Here is a 22,500-nt window from a genome sequence, read left to right on the forward strand (position 1 = left end):
AGATAGATTGATAGACACACAGACAGGTAGACAGATCGATCTGTCGCTAGAGATGTAACGGTATGAAAATTTCACATCACGATTATCATGACCAAAATTATTATTATTACTCATTAACTCAAATCAACTCTCAATAACTGTCAAACTAGATGAATGATGAATAGTTTGACAGTTATTGAGAGTTGATTTGAGTTAATGAGTTATTAATTTGAGTTAGTGTAAACTCACTCAATAACTGTCAAATTAAATGACAGACTTCAAAACAGTTTACAGTTTTCTGATATACTACTGATGTTCTAATGATACAAAGCTGGTTGAAAATGGGTGGAGTGTTCCTTTAAGTATTGCGATTCTACGATTATTGCGATTCGATACGATTTATTGCGATTTTTGTTTCTTTTTTTCTTTTCTTTTTTCAGTTTGTTTGCTTTTTTACACTAGATTAGAACATGGGAAAAGTTGAATCATACACTTCTAGAGACTGTATATTATATCATGAGTAGGGCTGGGTGATATAGTTAAAAATTATATTGATATAACATCTTTCATATCAGTCTATATCGATAATTATTGATCATTTTAATTACCTGTTTTTATTAATAAAAAACATGAGAAGAAAAAGGTTGCATTTAGCCAGTTTATTTTGAACCACCTTATTTTCAAAGCACACAGGTAGGTCTAATTTGTCACACACACACATATGCTCTGAGTGCAACTGCAAGCAGTAATTTACAGACATGGTGACGTTTTACTTTGATGACAGCCTAGCATTGCCAGCCTTCTAAAAAAACGTTTGGTAACGTCACGTGTATTTCAGGGTTGTAGTGTTAACGTTAGGTGAATCAGAGGTGTGGAAAAGCCTGGGTTTTGCTTTGACTTGCTTAACTACAAATATGCCATAGGCTGTAGGGCTGGAGGGCGACCGCGCTGGGGGCCGCGCGCCGGTGGTTGGGCGAGAAAAAGCCTTGCCTCGCTGAAAATGCGGTACATTTCTCCATATCAGTTTTATATACGCATCAAGACTCCGCCCAAGCAGAAGACATAAAGTCATAAGCTGTGTGCTCAATAGATGACACAATGAGTTATTCCTGTCCCAAACTACAAGTAAAACCTTTCCAACAGTTCAACTTTGTCTCTGCTGACAGAAGCGAATTGAGCTGCGGATTCCATTCCGTAAAGTAACGTTGCAGACTTCCGTATTTGTGAAATTGGTGTCTTAACATTAACGTTAATTTCCCGGGCGCTTATTAATAGATAGGACACATGTTAACACACGTTACGTTAACACAAATTGAAACTCAACCACATCGAATTATTTGCAACGCCGGGTGAGATCAAACGAGTGGCGTCAGCGGAGGACCAAAATGCGAGACTCGATCATCAGCCAGGAATGGGTCTCGCTCTACTTTTGCATGCTAAAATAAAGCTGATAATGTACAATTTGATTCAAGGGGGGGGAAACCCTTTCAGAGTACAGCACAAACTGTCTATTTTGCTGCAACTCGACAGTGCTGCATCCAGGAGATGTCGGGACTCTCGGCTCTGGATCAAGGGATATGATTTGCTATGTGTGAGTGGGGGCGGGTCATGGGGCGGGTGCACTCGGAGTTTGTCTGTTAAATGATTGGCTGTTTCCGTGTCACTTGTACTAACCAGGTACATGATTGGCTGTATGAGCCACGGAGCAGAGGGAAGCGCTGGATGAAAGTGGTAACATTTCATACATAAACAGAAAAAAATGTGATTATCGATTCTGGAATAAAAGATCGATTCAAAAAATTGTGACATTAAAAATCGCGATACTTAAGTGAATCGATTTTTTCTCCCACCCCTAATGATTAACAGTATTTACCATGTTTTTCAAAGCACGGTACCACGGTTTTAATGATAATGAAAATGTTAAACGGTACAGTTATCCTAAGGAATTTTATCATGGTTATCATTAAAACCGGTTATCGTTACATCCCTATCTGTAGCCAGCAAGCAAGCAGACAGACAGACAAATAAATAAATGCAACGACTAGACAGTTATGCCGACTCTATCTGCCTGTGGCTGTCTGTGTCTAACCAGTAGGAATAAATTGGTTGGCTCATTAGGATTTATGTCTGCTATCCAAAAACCATCTCATTTCCTCTCTGCTTTACATTCATCAAAATGTCAGTTTGCTATAATGTAGCCCGCTGGTTCATAATTCACTTCAATTCTTAACTGTCACTGGGAAGTTCTAATGCAGCAGCAGTAAATATGCAGAGCGTTAGTGTGTCCTGCTCCAGTGAATGTGGGCATGGTGTCAGCGAGCCAGACAGGGCAAGCTGCATGTCCAGCTGTCTTCAGGGCTGGCTTCCATTTTTCATTATTTCCAATGGTAAGTAGGGCGGGCCATGCTGCTGCTGCTGCTGCTGCTTGTTGCTAACAGAGAGCTGGGCACGGTTTCAGTTGCAAGAGGTTGACCGTTTTTCAAGTTTTTAGCAAATGAAAAGTACGCTCAAAGAGGCTTTTAGTGATGTCACAGAGCAAGAGCCGCTGGACCAGAGCTTCCCCCCCAGGCGTCAGCTGAGTGCTGTTAGCAGAGACAGGCCAAGTCACAATGTGTCAGCTGGCGTAGTGAATAGAACACTGACTGTAAGTAGGCATTATTGCATTGACTCCACAGAAGTCATTGTGCACTCCATTGCTCCGGGTCTCTCCTGTCTATTCCAGTCCATCATGGCAGACTACTTGATGGCTCATGTGATATATTCCTCTTCCTGATTTTGGTGGAATTCAATCAGTAAAATGTGTGATGAAATGCAACCTGGGAAGCCAGAGTCTATCAGGCTGGGACGACTCTGGGACGACTCTGGGACGACTCTGGGACTCTGGGACGACTCTGGGATGTCTGATATTTCGGGGGTTTCAGGTGTAGAGCGGGGTGTGTATGCACCTGCGCCAAGACTTCCACTTCTGTACGCCGCCGCGGTCGTTGTTTACATTCCGATATTGACGCGAGAATGGAGTTGGAGTTGACCGATTGATACTTTTTGTAGGCATTTTACATTTGGGAGAAGCAGTGGTCACCAAACAGTAGATCGGGATCTAAGGGTAGATCTCAGGGTGCTTACAGGTAGATCCCCAAATCATTCTTTGATCATGGGTGTAACTTTGTAGTGTCAGCACTGCATCTTGCATTCAACCAGTGAGTTTTGTGCATGTTTTGCATTGCCATCGGACAGTAATATTAACTAATACTGTTTATTGCTAATTGATTATTGCTTATAATTGAGATTATAAACAGAATTTCATTTATGGTCATGTCTACCCACAGTTTATGTTTTTTTTTTTTTTTTTTTTGGTAATTATGTTTTGGTGTGTGTACATAGTCTAATTATCATGTTTACTGTTACAGCGCTCAAGAGTGTATGTGTGTGTGTGTGTGTGTGTGTGTGGGGTGTGTGTGACCAGGTAGATTTGTGATGTAAAAGCGTTGGGCACCCCTGCTCTACACAGATATCTGCAGATGTCGTCGGACTGTAAACAACGACGGAAGCGAAAGCCTTGGCGCGGACGTCTGCTCTGCACCGGAAACCACAAAATATAATAATAATAATGAATAATAACAATAACAATAACAATAATAATAATAATAATAATAATAATAATAATAATAATATTGGCATAACTTCCTAATTTGGAATCTTCCAAATACATAGTGGGGAACTTCCCATACAAAGCGAACATTTCGGAAGACAATCACTCATTTTAACTCCCTCATTAGTGATGACCCCAACCATTAACCGCTTAGCTTGCTAGTAAGCCTACTGTAGTAGCTAATGTGTTTGGCTTAGCTTGCTAGTAAGCCTAGCGTAGTAGCTAATGTGTTTGGCTTAGCTTGCTAGTAAGCCTACTGTAGTAGCTAATGTGTTTGGCTTAGCTTGCTAGTAAGCCTACTGTAGTAGCTAATGTGTTTGGCTTAGCTTGCTAGTAAGCCTACTGTAGTAGCTAAATTTGGCTAATGCTGTCAGCTTTCAGAAAAAAGGTGCGATCATTTTGGTACGCCCCTTGTGGTGAAGGAGTGTAGTTTCACAGCCTTGTGTGCCCACCCCTTTTCCCTCAGAAGTTTACAGCATGTGCAGCTTGCCTTGCCTCTCTGTGTGTGTGTGTGTGTGTGTGTGTGTGTGTGTGTGTGTGTGTGTGTGTGTGTGTGTGTGTGTGTGTGTGTTTGTGTGTGTGTGTGTGTGTGTGTGTGTGTGTGTGTGGGTGCTACAGGATGACTTTCAATACGATATAATGCTCTGTTTAGTTCATATAAGATGCCCCTCCCCCTCCACCCCCCCATGGTTAACGTCTGGGGCAGCAGCTCCCTATAGTGATTTACAGTGAGCCTCCAGGAGAGTCCATTATAGTCTCATAAGAAGTTCAGTCAGCAGCCTTGGCATTTTCAGGGAAGCCATACAAATATCAGCTGAGATCACCACCAGTACTGCACCACCCTTCTTCTACAATAGGTAGCCTGCAGCTTGTGGCATGGTGTGACTCATATTACAACGCTGATGATGAGCTACAAACAATACAGCAGAGGAAAGGCAAATCTGAATAATTGACAAGCAGAGGGGAGAGAGAAAGCACAGAGACAGCAGGAATTCTTGCCAAGAACATCGGTGTACTTTTCCCTTTTTCTCAATATGTTTTATAGTGCCTCGACTCCCACCCTTTGACCCAAGCTGAGGATTAGTTGGGAGAATGTACATTACTGGGTATTTTTAGAGTACTAGCGAAAATGAAATGCCGAAACAATTATAACGGTCGGTCTATCTCCTGATAAGACCTGTCGCTGTCGTCCTTCATAAATAGATTATTTAGACTCACAGCGTAGAGAGACGTAATGGAATAGCAGACACAATATGATGAGGTGATATTGCTTCGGGGAGTTGTCTGGAAAGGTAAGACTCCTGGAAAAATAGTGTTCAACATCGACGCGGGCGTGGCCCCTTTAATACAAGAACATTCCATCTAACTCTGTTCAGCGGGGATAAATGGGGCAGTTATTGTGGCGTTACAGAGCCATGCGTCTTCCAGGTGGACTATAAGGATGGCAGCGTTCTGTCTCCTCGCTCCCATCTGCTGTGGGACTGGAACAGGCCACAGCCAAGGAGAGAGGGAGGGGCCAAGTTCAAGTTCAAGTATATTTATTGTCATTGTTAAATTACTCCAACAACGAGATATAGACAAGCATCTCCCTGAGACGTACAGTGCAACACCAAGGTAAAGTGCATCGGCCCAAATGATAAATACATACAATAAATAAATACATGATTCTATAAAGGCATCAGAGTTAGTGACTGTTCAGTGGTGCATGTAAACAGTGAGTCCAGAATGTTGTGCAGAGTTCGTGAGCCAAATGAGTGTGGGGGGAGTGGTTGTGGTGGCTTGACTTGTGAAAGTCTATAATCACTTCCTTGGTCTTTTTGATGTTGAGCTCCAGGTTGAGACCGCGGCACCATTCCTCCAGCCTCTGAACCTCATTTCTGTAGGCAGACTCATCGTTGTTAGAAATGAGGCCCAGCACTGTAGTGTCGTCTGTGAATTTGATGATGAGGTTGGAAGGGTGGAAGGGGGAGCAGTTATGTGTGTATGCGTTGTAGAAGAAGGGGCTGAGCACGCAGCCCTGGGGAGCGCCGGTGTTTAGGAACAGGATGGAAGATGAATGCTTGCCGAGTTTGACAGACTGTGAGCGGTTGGATAAAAAGTCCAGAACCCAGTTGCAGAGTGAGGTGCTGAGTCCCAGGGCCTGAAAGAGGGAGGGGCCACAACCAAGGAGAGAGGGAACGAGGGAGGTGCCACAACCAAGGAGAGAGGGAACGAGGGAGGGGCCACAGCCAAGGAGAGAGGGAACGAGGGAGGTGCCACAACCAAGGAGAGAGGGAACGAGGGAGGGGCCACAACCAAGGAGAGAGGGAACGAGGGAGGGGCCACAACCAAGGAGAGAGGGAACGAGGGAGGGGCCACAACCAAGGAGAGAGGGAACGAGGGAGGGGCCACAGCCAAGGAGAGAGGGAAAGAGGGAGGGACCACTCAACCAAGGAGAGAGGGAACGAAGGAGGGAACTGAAGATTGACAGAGAGGAAGAGAAGGAGAGAGAGTTTCATCAATGAAAGTGGCCAAAGTGTTTGCTACTCAGAGCACTACAGTAGTATTGATCGCTCCCTATCTCTTCCCACTCATTCCAGCTGTAAACAAATACTGCATGTCATCTCACTAAACGGGCTGAAATGAAGCCATAAGCTCAGTTCAGGTCAATTATGTTTATATAGCCCCTTACCACAAGCATTTCAATCAGGAGACTTGATGAATAAACAATGATTTTATTATAATGATGATGAATGATCTTTACAGAATATTATGATGAGAAAGTTAGTTAGTCTTTGGAGCTTGACACCACAGGGAGATATCGAGATCGAGCTGGGTCAGCTCGAACAGCACAGCCATATATACCCCCCTGTGGAGTCAGGATACTGGTGCTGGTGAAACCTCTTGATGACTGATGGATCAAGGAACTTGGCGGAGACGGGGAGGTGGTGGGTGTGCGTCAACCAGCAGGGTTTAGAGAGACTGAATGAGACACAGAAAAGCATATTTATGCACACAGCAACCATGTGATAGGCTGCCTAAAGGGGAGTGCCACAATGTGATAGGCTAGAAGTGCAGGTGAGCAAAGGTGTATGAGGTGATGTGTTGCTATGCTATTGGCTTATGGGAAACTGGGAGGCAACCACTGATTATTCAATTATCACCAGGAAGCTGACAGGTTAACAGGTGAGCAAGCACGGAGAAGTGCAGTGACTGTGGAACCGGTGAGGATCAAGATCATCCTGTCTGAACCTGCGTTAAAACTCCATGTCTCAGAGGGCTTTATATACAGTAGCATGGTCACAGCATACTACATCATATATCTACACACAGCACACAGGTTACATACATCATACTACACATTTTACTCCATTACATTCCTACACAAACACAGCATATCTAATGGAGAGTTCACACTTGGCGCTAAACCGCTCGCCGACAATTTGAGGAAAAAAAACCCTAATCAGAGGCAAATCACGTTGGCTCGACGCTCGCAAATCGTCGCTGGCTTGTTAAGTGTGAACTGTGCACAGACGTGAGTGGGGAGCTCTCCTGAGTCTCCTGAGTGCTCACCGATCAGTCACAGAGGTCTGATGGATATCTAGCCTCCTTATATCTGGTCGTGTCGGAGAAGCCATTCAACCACCTGCAGCCAATGAGAAGCGCAAGACATGAGGTGAGGAGGCAGACACAGGCTGTCATCTGTAGCAGCTATAATGCATCCATGAATCTGTCTAAAAGATATGTCCACGGGAGACTTTCCTCTGTCCTGTTTATAACTCGTTTTTAGTTTTGCTGTGCTGCTCGACATAACAGTCAGGATTTAACAGGAGGACAGCCTCTTTTCTCCAAACAATGTCAGTCAGTGTATGCAGCAGCCTGGCACAGCTGGTACCTGTTGACTGCTCTCTGTGCTGGCTGGAGAGGAAGCCGCATGATAATTATGATTATGATGATAATCCATGATACTTATGATAAGCCTGCATTGTGTTATTTAGACCGGACTGTATCCCCTCTGAGCACCGGCCAAGCAGTCTGAGCAGCAAAGACAGAGGAAGTATTTATGTTGTGAGACAGTGTGTGTGACGAGCAGCTCATTCATATAGTGTGAAAACCGAAACGACTCAAAGATGACAAGACAGACAGTTGTATAGTGTGAAAGGAACAGAGACCGATGAGGATGTTGTAGTCTGTACGTGCCATTAGACTGTGGGGGGGAAACCGACACAAACACGGGGAGAACATGCATATCCCACACAGAAAGGACCGGGGTGGAGATTTGAACTCACAACCTTCTTGCTGTGACCCGACAGTGCTAACAACTGAGCTCTCTCTCTCTCTCTCTCTCTCTCTCTCTCTCTCTCTCTCTCTCTCTCTCTCTCTCTCTCTCTCTCTCTCTCTCTCTCTCTCTCTCTCTCTCTCTCTCTCTCTCTGGATGATGTTGCCTATACTTTGAAGAGAATCTCCTTCATATTTAATGATTGAGTGTATCTAGCTTTTCTTTTCCTGCTGTATCATCTGTCATCTGTCATCTCTCTCCCAACACTGGGAGGATGCAGAGATGGATCCAGTCATTTGGACCTGCTGGTTTGGGGTCTGTCATTAATTATGTCCCGCTGTCTTTTTGCAAAAGTAACATATTACCGTACATGTAATATATTACTTTTAGCAGTAACTCAGTAATATAACTTATTACTTATAGGATTTCAGTAATATTATACCACAAGTAACTCAAGTTACAAATTGAGTTCAATCTTATTAAATCAAAGCACATATTTAAAAAAGATACAATAATTTCCTAATCAAACTGTGTGTTTTTATGCAAATAACCACTATAGATGACAATAACAAAGGAAAAGAATAACATTTAGAATTTTGGATTGTTTACACTGACTTCAAGGCGGTTGAAATTATTTTTTGGGATGGTTCTGGGGCGGCGATGTCGTTCTGCTGCTGCTGTTGTTTTGGTAAAAGTAATGCAAAAGTATTGTAATAAGTAACGAGTTACTCTACAGAGAAAGTAATATTGTAAAGTAACTTATTACTTTCAAATTAAAGTAACTAGTAATATGTAGTATATTACATTTTGAATGTAACTTGCCCAACACTGCCTGTGCGTGGTCCTCCTGCCTGTGCGTGGTCCTCCTCCCTGTGCGTGGTCCTCCTCCCTGTGCGTGGTCCTCCTCCCTGTGCGTGGTCCTCCTCTCTAATGAGTGCAGGGTGACCTCAGTGATCTGCTCCCCTGTTTGAGACACACATGAAAATATTGCACTAAAGCTGTTACATCTCCACGTCTGGCTGTGTTTTGATACATTATATCAAGCACCAAACCACTTTGCGGAACCTTTCTTGCGAGGGGAAAACGGCGGTATAAGCTGATCTCATTTTCACATTTTCAGGCTGACCTTGAATTTATTTATTTTAAACCGACATACAGTAGAAGAGCGTCTGTAGACGTTAGAATGTTGGGTGTCCGTGGTCTAATCTGTGCCATAAAAAGAACCACTTGTGTACGTAAATGAGAGGGTTCATGATGGGAGAGTGCACTGTACACTGATCTTCTCATCTTCACTCCCTCTCCTCATCACATGCTCCAGGTCTGAGCGTGTCCCCTGGCAGCCAGCATGTGGTCTCTGTGGGCAGCCTGCTGGACGACCAGCACTGGCACCATGTGAAGGTGGAGCGGCTCAGCGCTCAGCTCAACCTCACCGTGGATACCAACACCCAGCAGCTCCCCATCCCAGCAGAGCAAGGCCACTGGGACATTCACCAGGTACACATGCACACACGTGCGTGCACACACACACACACACACACACACACACACACACACACACACTGGCACACACGCACAGACGCACACACACACACACACACACGCTCGCACGTGCACGCACACACACACAGGGCTCTATTCTCCCACAGGCCATCGGCGCTATTACGGGCCTTAACCGCAAAAAAACGTGCCTTGCGCCTGTTTCGGCAAGATAGCAATAGGCTTTAGGCTGCCAAATGCGCTTTAGGCCGAATGGGCGTGGCGCAGTCCCAAAGTGGGCGTGTCGGCGCTAAATACCAGCCTAGTGATATCTTGGGATCTGGCGTACATTTAGCGCTTTGCGCTTTTGAAAAGCAGGCCTATTCTCTGCCTTCACTGCTTCTTCTCTGTCACCCTTCTCTCTCTCTCTCTCTGAGTTCCCAGCATGCATTGTGTTTCTTCATTTCGCTACTAAATAGCCACCAAATGAGCCAAAATAGATATAAAAGGTAGTTCTAAATTAATGTGTAATGGTAACACAGCCTGCCATTGTCAACATTTCAATATTGGACCAAATAAAAAATCGAAATGAAAACACCACCCTATGTGAAACATATATGTCCTCCTGGGCATATATATACCCCTTGTCGAGTTAACGTGATTTAGAGAAGTAACAGCGGAACGCGCTTCGGAACGCGCTTCTAATGGCATCTGCTATACTGTGATGTCCCTTCAATAACTTGGCCCTATTTCACATTTAGTTTTACAATAAAAACACATTTATGCAATGACTTGACATAATGTAGGGTATATTTATGTGCATCATCCTTCCTGCAGCAGGCGAAAGAAAATGATATCTTTCTGGACAAACTTTCACCAATCTAATAGGCTATATTTTTCTAGCTGATGCATAGAACATTATTTTCACTTTGATCTTGCTATAGTGTAGCGTATTTACATGCTTGCAGTATTGAAACTGCAGTTAGATTGGTTTGAGAAGCATAATAATATGGAATAATAGCCTATAATGCAGACAGACAGGCTGGATGAAGGGAGGGGGGGGGGGGCAGAGCGTTTGGCTTTCGTCTGGTTTTGCGGGATCACTGGAATTGGAGCTAAAAAGGCAAGCGTGCGATTCGTTTATTGCACTTATCCAATGAGCATGACGGTGCATAATTTTACGCCTAAAAGGCGTGGTTGTAATGCTTTGGGCTGCATCTAGCGCCAGCACGACGATATCAAGTGCGCCTTTCCACGCCCACTGCTTTGATCTGCGCCTGCCGCTCGGCCTAGAAACTGCGCCGATGCAACGATAGGGGCCACAGTCTATAGACATGCACATGGCTTGTTAGTACTAATCTCCTCAGGATTACTGCAAAAATGTTTGACACTCTATTATCGTGTTTATCATAATACATAATTATGGCCCCTGCTTCTGATTGGCTAAGGCATAAAAAGTGATTGCATAACAGTTAATTTAATTATTTAATTATTATTAATATTAAAGATGTAAATCTTCATTCATACCAGTATTAGAACTGCATTGTCTGGTGAGGCTTGGTTTTGCAAAGCATCTCTTCTTCTTCCAGTAGCACTAAAAAAATTGTGTTATACCTGAGGCCCTGAGAATATTATGATAGTATTATACCTGAGGCCATGAGAATATTATGATAGTATTATACCTGAGGCCCTGAGAATATTATGATAGTATTATACCTGAGGCCATGAGAATATTATGATAGTATTATACCTGAGGCCATGAGAATATTATGATAGTATTATACCTGAGGCCATGAGAATATTATGATAGTATTATACCTGAGGCCCTGAGAATATTATGATAGTATTATACCTGAGGCCCTGAGAATATTATGATAGTATTATACCTGAGGCCCTGAGAATATTATGATAGTATTATACCTGAGGCCATGAGAATATTATGATAGTATTATACCTGAGGCCATGAGAATATTATGATAGTATTATACCTGAGGCCATGAGAATATTATGATAGTATTATACCTGAGGCCATGAGAATATTATGATAGTATTATACCTGAGGCCCTGAGAATATTATGATAGTATTATACCTGAGGCCCTGAGAATATTATGATAGTATTATACCTGAGGCCATGAGAATATTATGATAGTATTATACCTGAGGCCATGAGAATATTATGATAGTATTATACCTGAGGCCATGAGAATATTATGATAGTATTATACCTGAGGCCCTGAGAATATTATGATAGTATTATACCTGAGCCCCTGATAATATTATGATAGTATTATACCTGAGGCCCTGATAATATTATGATAGTATTATACCTGAGGCCCTGAGAATATTATGATAGTATTATACCTGAGGCCATGAGAATATTATGATAGTATTATACCTGAGGCCATGAGAATATTATGATAGTATTATACCTGAGGCCCTGAGAATATTATGATAGTATTATACCTGAGCCCCTGATAATATTATTATAGTATTATACCTGAGGCCCTGATAATATTATGATAGTATTATACCTGAGGCCCTGAGAATATTATGATAGTATTATACCTGAGGCCATGAGAATATTATGATAGTATTATACCTGAGGCCCTGAGAATATTATGATAGTATTATACCTGAGCCCCTGATAATATTATTATAGTATTATACCTGAGGCCCTGATAATATTATGATAGTATTATACCTGAGGCCATGAGAATATTATTATAGTATTATACCTGAGGCCCTGATAATATTATGATAGTATTATACCTGAGGCCCTGAGAATATTATGATAGTATTATACCTGAGGCCCTGAGAATATTATGATAGTATTATACCTGAGGCCATGAGAATATTATGATAGTATTATACCTGAGGCCCTGAGAATATTATGATAGTATTATACCTGAGGCCATGAGAATATTATGATAGTATTATACCTGAGGCCATGAGAATATTATGATAGTATTATACCTGAGGCCATGAGAATATTATGATAGTATTATACCTGAGGCCCTGAGAATATTATGATAGTATTATACCTGAGGCCCTGAGAATATTATGATAGTATTATACCTGAGCCCCTGAGAATATTATTATAGTATTATACCTGAGGCCATGAGAATATTATGATAGTATTATACCTGAGGCCCTGAGAATATTATGATAGTATTATACCTGAGGCCCTGAGAATATTATGATAGTATTATACCTGAGGCCATGAGAATATTATGATAGTATTATACCTGAGCCCCTGAGAATATTATGATAGTATTATACCTGAGGCCCTGAGAATATTATGATAGTATTATACCTGAGGCCCTGATAATATTATGATAGTATTATACCTGAGGCCATGAGAATATTATGATAGTATTATACCTGAGGCCCTGAGAATATTATGATAGTATTATACCTGAGCCCCTGAGAATATTATGATAGTATTATACCTGAGGCCATGAGAATATTATGATAGTATTATACCTGAGGCCATGAGAATATTATGATAGTATTATACCTGAGGCCATGAGAATATTATGATAGTATTATACCTGAGGCCCTGAGAATATTATGATAGTATTATACCTGAGGCCATGAGAATATTATGATAGTATTATACCTGAGGCCCTGAGAATATTATGATAGTATTATACCTGAGCCCCTGATAATATTATTATAGTATTATACCTGAGGCCCTGATAATATTATGATAGTATTATACCTGAGGCCCTGAGAATATTATGATAGTATTATACCTGAGGCCATGAGAATATTATGATAGTATTATACCTGAGGCCCTGAGAATATTATGATAGTATTATACCTGAGGCCATGAGAATATTATGATAGTATTATACCTGAGGCCCTGAGAATATTATGATAGTATTATACCTGAGGCCCTGAGAATATTATGATAGTATTATACCTGAGCCCCTGAGAATATTATTATAGTATTATACCTGAGGCCATGAGAATATTATGATAGTATTATACCTGAGGCCCTGAGAATATTATGATAGTATTATACCTGAGGCCCTGAGAATATGATGATAGTATTATACCTGAGGCCATGAGAATATTATGATAGTATTATACCTGAGCCCCTGAGAATATTATGATAGTATTATACCTGAGGCCCTGAGAATATTATGATAGTATTATACCTGAGGCCCTGATAATATTATGATAGTATTATACCTGAGGCCATGAGAATATTATGATAGTATTATACCTGAGGCCCTGAGAATATTATGATAGTATTATACCTGAGCCCCTGAGAATATTATGATAGTATTATACCTGAGGCCATGAGAATATTATGATAGTATTATACCTGAGGCCATGAGAATATTATGATAGTATTATACCTGAGGCCATGAGAATATTATGATAGTATTATACCTGAGGCCCTGAGAATATTATGATAGTATTATACCTGAGGCCATGAGAATATTATGATAGTATTATACCTGAGGCCCTGAGAATATTATGATAGTATTATACCTGAGCCCCTGATAATATTATTATAGTATTATACCTGAGGCCCTGATAATATTATGATAGTATTATACCTGAGGCCCTGAGAATATTATGATAGTATTATACCTGAGGCCATGAGAATATTATGATAGTATTATACCTGAGGCCCTGAGAATATTATGATAGTATTATACCTGAGCCCCTGATAATATTATTATAGTATTATACCTGAGGCCCTGATAATATTATGATAGTATTATACCTGAGGCCATGAGAATATTATTATAGTATTATACCTGAGGCCCTGATAATATTATGATAGTATTATACCTGAGGCCCTGAGAATATTATGATAGTATTATACCTGAGGCCCTGAGAATATTATGATAGTATTATACCTGAGGCCATGAGAATATTATGATAGTATTATACCTGAGGCCCTGAGAATATTATGATAGTATTATACCTGAGGCCATGAGAATATTATGATAGTATTATACCTGAGGCCATGAGAATATTATGATAGTATTATACCTGAGGCCATGAGAATATTATGATAGTATTATACCTGAGGCCCTGAGAATATTATGATAGTATTATACCTGAGGCCCTGAGAATATTATGATAGTATTATACCTGAGCCCCTGAGAATATTATTATAGTATTATACCTGAGGCCATGAGAATATTATGATAGTATTATACCTGAGGCCCTGAGAATATTATGATAGTATTATACCTGAGGCCCTGAGAATATTATGATAGTATTATACCTGAGGCCATGAGAATATTATGATAGTATTATACCTGAGCCCCTGAGAATATTATGATAGTATTATACCTGAGGCCCTGAGAATATTATGATAGTATTATACCTGAGGCCCTGATAATATTATGATAGTATTATACCTGAGGCCATGAGAATATTATGATAGTATTATACCTGAGGCCCTGAGAATATTATGATAGTATTATACCTGAGCCCCTGAGAATATTATGATAGTATTATACCTGAGGCCATGAGAATATTATGATAGTATTATACCTGAGGCCATGAGAATATTATGATAGTATTATACCTGAGGCCATGAGAATATTATGATAGTATTATACCTGAGGCCATGAGAATATTATGATAGTATTATACCTGAGGCCATGAGAATATTATGATAGTATTATACCTGAGGCCATGAGAATATTATGATAGTATTATACCTGAGGCCCTGAGAATATTATGATAGTATTATACCTGAGGCCCTGAGAATATTATGATAGTATTATACCTGAGGCCCTGAGAATATTATGATAGTATTATACCTGAGGCCCTGAGAATATTATGATAGTATTATACCTGAGGCCATGAGAATATTATGATAGTATTATACCTGAGGCCATGAGAATATTATGATAGTATTATACCTGAGGCCCTGAGAATATTATGATAGTATTATACCTGAGCCCCTGATAATATGTTGTTTTCACATACAGCTGAGTCTGGGAGCTGTCCAGAGCCATGGACTGCAGAAGCCAGTCCTCTCCACGAGGAACTTCCACGGCTGCCTGGAAAACCTGCTCTACAACGGCCTCAACCTGATCCGCCTGGCGAAACACAGCGACCACCAGGTTGCTGCGCTGGTAAGTCAGTTTACAGTGTGTGACTGTGCCTTTAGCTTGATCACTATCTGACACAATGACAAATAGGTTCCTGCAGAGGTCAGTTGGTTCACAGTGTGGTGGCTATTATAGGACAAGGCTTCTGCAATGCTAAGCTAACCCAACAGATATGAGTGAAAATGATAAATTAGTGTCGCTGTTGTGGACCATGTGTGTTTCTGAGTATGCTGGAATATATTAGAACACAATACAATGTATATGGTGAGATATTGTGCATTCACCATCGATGTTATCAGTACTGTTTACTGTGAGCTGTGTTTACCTTGATCCTATGTAGTGAGATCATGTGATAATGATCATATAATATATAGATAATGATCATATCACAGTAGTGTGCTCATAATGACCTTGGAATATCCAGCAGGGAATAATAAGGTTTTGATGTTGAACTTCTGTACATTCTGCCTCCGTGCCAGTCATTATTCAACATGAAACACCATAGCTGTGTTAAATTAAACAAGAAATACAAAGACTGTATTTTCTTTGATCATTGAAACATTTGTATCATTCAAACGATCTGTGCATTTAAAGAAATCCCGACCCGAGCCCGAATTGGCCCAAGAGGCCCATTCAGGCTCTAATAAGTAGCCTAAATAACATATTTTCCTATACAGTATATTCCTATGAATAATTTATAATGTTGGTTTTAGGACCACTTCCTAGTATGCTGTGAGTTGACACTGGCTGTTAGAACGTTTCATTCATGTGCTAATGCTTCTGAACCTTGGACTGAACTGTAACTGTCTCAAAATAATTGCCCTGTCTAATGTGTTTGTTTATTTGTTGCATTGCATCCATTTTCCTCTCACGGCGCTGGCATCAGGAGTCCCCCCCCCCACCCCCCCCTGATTTTTCTCCCCAATTCTACTTGGACAATTCTCCCCTTTTCTGCCTCGGTTGCTGCTCCACCCTCTGCCGATCTAGGGAGAGCCGTAGACTAGCACCTGCTTCCCCTGATACATGTGCAGTTTTTTTTTCCCCACCTGACAGCGGGGAGCTTCACCAGTAGGATGTAGTATGTGGGAGCATCACGCTATTCCCACCATTTCCCCTCTGCCCCCGAACATGCTGCTCCCCGACCGACCAGTGGAGGCGCTAGCGCAGCGACCAGGACACATACATAGATGTTTACTTGTTTCTTCTCACGGCGCTGGCATCAGGAGATGTGTGAGACACACAGGGGGAAGTGGGTGCAAAAGCTGCTGCCAAGCTGTGACACGGATGCTTCCAGTTTGCTCTTCAGAAGGTTAATTTAGCTAACATCAGTATGCTAACATCAGTATGCTAATACAGGTGTCCTTTTTCAGAGACTTGCTGATGGGACCTCTCTGACTTTAGGTCAGCTCAGCCTCTGCAACTCATGAATATTCATGTTTTAGTATCTCTTTCATAATCATTTCTCTCCCCCCTCTATGTCTCTCTCTCTCTCTCTCTCTCTCTCTCTCTCTCTCTCTCTCTCTCTCTCTCTCTCTCTCTCTCTTTCTTAGGGCAATGTAACCTTTTCCTGTGCTGAGCTAGTTTCGGTTGCTGTGACGTTCACCGGCTCGCAGAGTTTCCTCCAGGTGCCCGGGGTGACCGCGTGGTCATCATCTGGGCTCGTCTCCGCGACTCTGCAGTTCCGCACGTGGAACAAGGCGGGGCTGCTGTTGACCTTTGACCTCCCCCAGCAGGAGGGCGGGGTCTGGCTGTACCTCAGTGAGGCCAGGCTCCGCCTACAGATCCATAAAGCTGGACGGGCCGTGCTGGAGCTCAGCGCAGGTCAGTCGAACTCACAACACACCCAACCCACCACTGAACTCACAACCCCCAACCCACCACTGAACTCACAACACACCCAACCCACCACTGAACTCACAACACACCCAACACACCACTGAACTCACAACCCCCAACCCACCACTGAACTCACAACACCCAACCCACCACTGAACTCACAACACCCAACCCACCACTGCCCATAACCTTAAAGGGTAAGTTCACCAAAAAATACACTTCATACACTTATATAAATATAAATACACTTCACTTTCACTTTAAGCTCACGGCTAACAGATATCAGCTAAAAACAGTGTGTAAATTATGTCTGTTCAAGTCAACTTGGCATCTCGGGGGTTCTGGAGACTTGGATTACGCCAGACGAGGAGTATTAAGCTATTTATTGATTGATTGATTGATTGATTGATTGATTGATTGATTGATTGATTGATTGATTTTAGTTTTTTACTTTTGCAAGTTGGCCACCATTCACTTCAATTTTTTAGGAGAATGCTGCCGCTCTGTTTCCGTGGAAAACTCCACAAATGTTTTGTGGACAAAAAAACTCCCACCTTCCATCGGCATGGTGAGTTACTGTAGAGAATGGCTTCATTTTCATTTTTGGGTGAACTTATCCTTTAAACCCAAACAGATCCACAATGCTGGCAGGGCCCTATAGCCAAGTTTTGATCCTGATCTGATGACAATAATGTGTGTGTGTGTGTGTGTGTGTGTGTGTGTGTGTGTGTGTGTGTGTGTGTGTGTGTGTGTGTGTGTGTGTGTGTGTGTGTGTGTATGCGTGTGCGTGTGCACTCGCAGGTTCAGGTCTGAATGACGGTCAGTGGCATTCTGTGGCGCTGAGGTCCAGACAGGATCGTCTGAGCATGACAGTGGATGCAGATGAAGGAGCCAGCGCTCACGCCACCATCACATTTCCTGTTACCACGGGAAGTCACCTCTTCTTCGGTGGTAAGAGAGGAACACCCGCATTGTTGACTAATGCATGTTTCTTTCTTTCATTAATGATTGTTTCTAAAATGCAGCATAAGCCTTGTGAGCAGTTCAAATATGTATATTTTCTCTACTATACAATGACTGCCAGGGCCGCAGGAAGTAGGGGTGCTGCAGCACCCCCTAGATTAAAAAAAAATATATATATATATATATTTTTTTACAAATGTAATAAAATATATTTTGCAGTGCACTATGTTCCTTTCTTGTTTAAGAATGTTTTGGGAAATTAAAATGTAGCCTATTTAAATAGAATTATCAACAATAACAATCAAGGAAGTTACATGCTTGTAGGCTAGAGAAGAAGAAGAAGCGCGCATGCACGCACATGTTGTGTTGAACCAACCAACAACCAATACGAATTGTTTAATCTGGCAATAAATAAATGTGAACTTGACATGCTATTTTAATAGCCTACTCAAAAATGCACCTCCCACTATACAGCAAAGAGAGGAGTCAATGTTTCTTGATATATGCCATTCAGATCAGAATAATTAGTGTAGTCATTAAGTTTGCTGATAATATTTCTATCATGTTAAGTTTGTGTCATGTTAACTGGTGTATTCAGAGCAAATAGGGAGATATAGAGCATTATCATCATGCTATCTCCCTCTTTGCTCTGAATGAGTGAGAAAAGGAGAAAATACTGAATAATTACATCACAACAGTATCCTAATGTTAATTTAAAATGAGATATTCCTCTAAATATGGGGGAAAAATGTAAAAAAAACAAACTTAAAAAATTTTTTCGGTGGGGCCCGCAGCACCCCCTGCTTAAAGTGACTTCCAGCGGCCCTGATGACTGCTCTGCAGTCGTGGCATGTTCTGTGTCAGTGCATGTCACTGGATGACTCGGAACAGTAGAGTCACGAGTCACGCCAAACCTCACAAAGGTGAAGAGCACATTCTCAGCCAGACGACCGCGCCCAGCGGACGGGGAGCGCTGACATTTACTCTGTGATGCCCCAGAGGCTGCGGCGCAAATATAGCATCCAAGGGCACCCATCTCAAAAGTGCCCATGAAGGGGGACATACCTGGTAGAGTGTCCCTTCACCCCAGACAGCAGATTCTTAGCTTAGCTTAGCTTAGCTTCTTAGCTCTGTATACATGGCAAATAATATCCAGTGAGACAGACACTATTCTGGAACAACACAAGCTCTTACCACCATCATGAAGACAGAGTTGGTCTGACTGCTGTATAGGCAATGATTCACCTTTTCATCCTCCTCAGTTGAACTGTGCAGTCTCCAGCAGCACCACTCATTTTTTCCGTATCAATATATTTTGACCCAAGCTTCAGTCTTGGCCAAGGTAGGCTGAGATTGGTCAATCAAGACAAAAAGAAGTTGCAGACCGAGGGCGTCCGGGTAGTGCAGCGGTAGATTCCCTGGCTACCAAGACGAGGGTCGCAGGTTCGAGCCCCCGTGTTACCTGGCCGGGCGTCCATACAGGCAAAATTGGCCATGTCTGCGGGTGGAAAGTGGATTAACGGTACAGTATGTGTCCTGGTCACTGCGCTCTTCGCTCCTCTGGTTGGTTGGGGCACCTGTTCGGGGGGACAGGACAGGAACTGATTGGAATAGCGTGGTCCTCCCACGCGCTATGTCCTGCTGATGATACTTCTCACTGCCAGGTGAAAAGCAGCTGGCAACTGCACATGTATTGGAGGGAGCATGTGCTAGTCTACAACTCTCCCCAAATTGGCAGAGGGGGTGGAGCAACAATTGGGACAGCAGGGGGACAACTAAGAACAATTAGGGAGAAAACGGGGGTGGGACTTGGGAGGGATCTGAAAAAAAAAGCATTTGCAGACCATCCATTGGTTGATTGTTGATTGTGGTTCCCTCCTCAGGCTGTCCTGCAGATGAGAGCAGTGAGTGTAGGAGCTCCTTCACGGTGTTTCAGGGCTGCATGCGTCTCCTGACTGTGGACGACCGACCTGTGGACCTGATCCAGGTGCAGCAAAGGCTGCTGGGAAACTACAGCCACCTGCAGATCGATATGTGCGGCATCATCGACAGGTCAGTCCCCAAAAGCACCATCTGATTGATTTAGTTCTGAGCCGAAGTCCCTTCACATCCTGACCTTTTATTTGCATGGACCTATAAACAGTGCTTTATCATGTCAAGGACCATCATTTAGTTCACCTTAGAGAGCTCGTATGGTGAGATATTTTGTCTTGGACCTAAATCTGTTAGATATGTAAGGGTTAATGCACGACGAGGTGTCCATTTCTGTCAGCTGACCAGAACGAAAATCAGATTTCTAAATAGCCGTTATTTTGATAAACTGAGCACACAGGGGTAATCGGAATAGTTACTTTGACCGACTTCATTTTTTTCTAAACTTATAAAAGTGCCATATTAAGCGTTAACGGTGGTCTGTCGTGATCCTGGTGCATTGATATGAATGCTGAACAGACCATTTAGCTAGGGGTGTACATTATCACTGTACATTATCACAAATTAATGGACACCCTGCAGCCAATCAGAATCGAGTATTCACCCAGACCATGGTATAAGATTAGATATTAACGGTGTTCACTTCTTGTAAATGAAATAATGGTGAATTTAACAATTCATCAATTTGTTGGGGCACCCCCTGGAACTCCCTCAAGGACCCCTGGTGGTCCCCTGACCTCACGTTGAGAACCACTGCCATAAAGCAAAGCAAACTGATGCAAACAAGGTGAACTGTGACACCAAACCCTTTTCGTTTTCTCATGGTATTTCAGTTCATGAACTTTATTGTTATAGTGATGTTCTTCTGTAGCATGTGTTGTTATGGTTCAGAGGGGCTTCCACACTCACTCTGGGATCAGAAACAAGCAACTCAGACTCTGAGTTTTCTTTGTCTTTTTCTTCAGTTTCACTCCAGTCCAGTTACACATTAATGTGAAAATCCCATTCTAACTCTATTGCCCAGACAACTGTTTTAACATGCTCCATAAACTCTCATTTCAGAGAAGTTTATTACATTTGCAGGCATATTGTTGTGTGTATGTACTCATGCATGGAATTTACCGTTTATTTCCACCTCTCCTTTGTGTGGCATGATTTGCTTTGAACAGCGTAAACATTCATTGTTCTCAACACTAAAGTGCACTCAGACAGACAGACAGACAGTCAGACAGACAGACAGACAGACAGACAGACAGACAGACAGGCAGACAGACAGGCAGGCAGACAGACAGACAGACAGACAGACAGGCAGGCAGACAGACAGACAGACAGACAGACAGACAGACAGACAGACAGACAGGCAGGCAGGCAGGCAGACAGACAGACAGACAGACAGGCAGGCAGGCAGACAGACAGACAGACAGACTTACAGACAGACAGACAGACAGACTTACAGACAGACAGACAGACAGACAGACAGACAGACAGACAGACAGACAGACAGACAGACAGGTGGATAGATGTAAAATCCGCTGATACACATTCACCACTGAAGGACTAGTGTGTAGATGGATGAAGAGGTGAACGTGAAGAGAATACGAAGTACCGCGTCCACCGGGTGCCAGCACACATTTAGATGAAAGGGATGCAAAGAGAAATAGTGATAGATATCAAACTGTAGCGTCTGACAGCCAGCTGACTAAGACTTTTTCCTCCAGGCACATTGCCGGGGGAGGATAGGGCAGATTCCATACAGTCCACACAGTTATGTAAGTTCCCAGTGTAAATCTAAACCATCTCCGTGGGCCGGAGAGATATATATATATATATATATATATATATATATATATATATATATATATATACTGTTTGTTGTATGGGATGTGGAAAATTATATGGAAAAAGACCCCCTCTACCCCAAGGCACAAGAGGCAGCCTTTGAAAACAGAGCATCGATTGTTAATCCAAAATTCCTATGCTCACTGTGTGGCCAGAGGCATGCTTCCTCTGATACATGTGCAGTCGCCATGTCGGGTTTCACCGGCATGATGTAGCACGTTGGAAGATCATGCTATTCCCCCCAGTTCCCCTCACCCCGAACAGGCGCCCCTGACCGACCAGAGGAGGCGCTACTGCAGCGACCAGGACACATACCCTTATTCTGGCTTACCACTTGCAGACACGGTGTGTGCCTGTATGGACGCCCAACATGGGGGATCGAACCTGTGACCCTGTTGGTAGGCAGGGAATCTACCGTTGCACTACCCCGACGCCCACTACTGGATGCTTGATTTGTTCTGACTGTACTCGGTGTTCT

The 22,500-nt window shown here is 42.5% G+C and overlaps 1 protein-coding gene across 1 annotated transcript in view; it reads left to right on the top strand.

Moving 5' to 3' along the window:
* Positions 1 to 22,500, top strand: part of LOC310786189 (contactin-associated protein-like 4) — a gene marked incomplete at both ends in the record, with an annotated part of 140,428 nt that overhangs the window by 65,700 nt on the left and 52,228 nt on the right. Inside the window, 5 exons of the mRNA XM_083647362.1 lie at positions 9,205 to 9,380; positions 15,330 to 15,476; positions 17,003 to 17,273; positions 18,090 to 18,239; positions 20,135 to 20,303. Coding sequence (XP_083503488.1) covers positions 9,205 to 9,380; positions 15,330 to 15,476; positions 17,003 to 17,273; positions 18,090 to 18,239; positions 20,135 to 20,303 — 913 coding nt within the window. The remainder of the gene's footprint in view (positions 1 to 9,204; positions 9,381 to 15,329; positions 15,477 to 17,002; positions 17,274 to 18,089; positions 18,240 to 20,134; positions 20,304 to 22,500) is intronic.

Source organism: Poromitra crassiceps, assembly GCF_964638095.1.
Source record: "Poromitra crassiceps genome assembly, chromosome: 12".
Taxonomy (NCBI): domain Eukaryota; kingdom Metazoa; phylum Chordata; class Actinopteri; order Beryciformes; family Melamphaidae; genus Poromitra; species Poromitra crassiceps.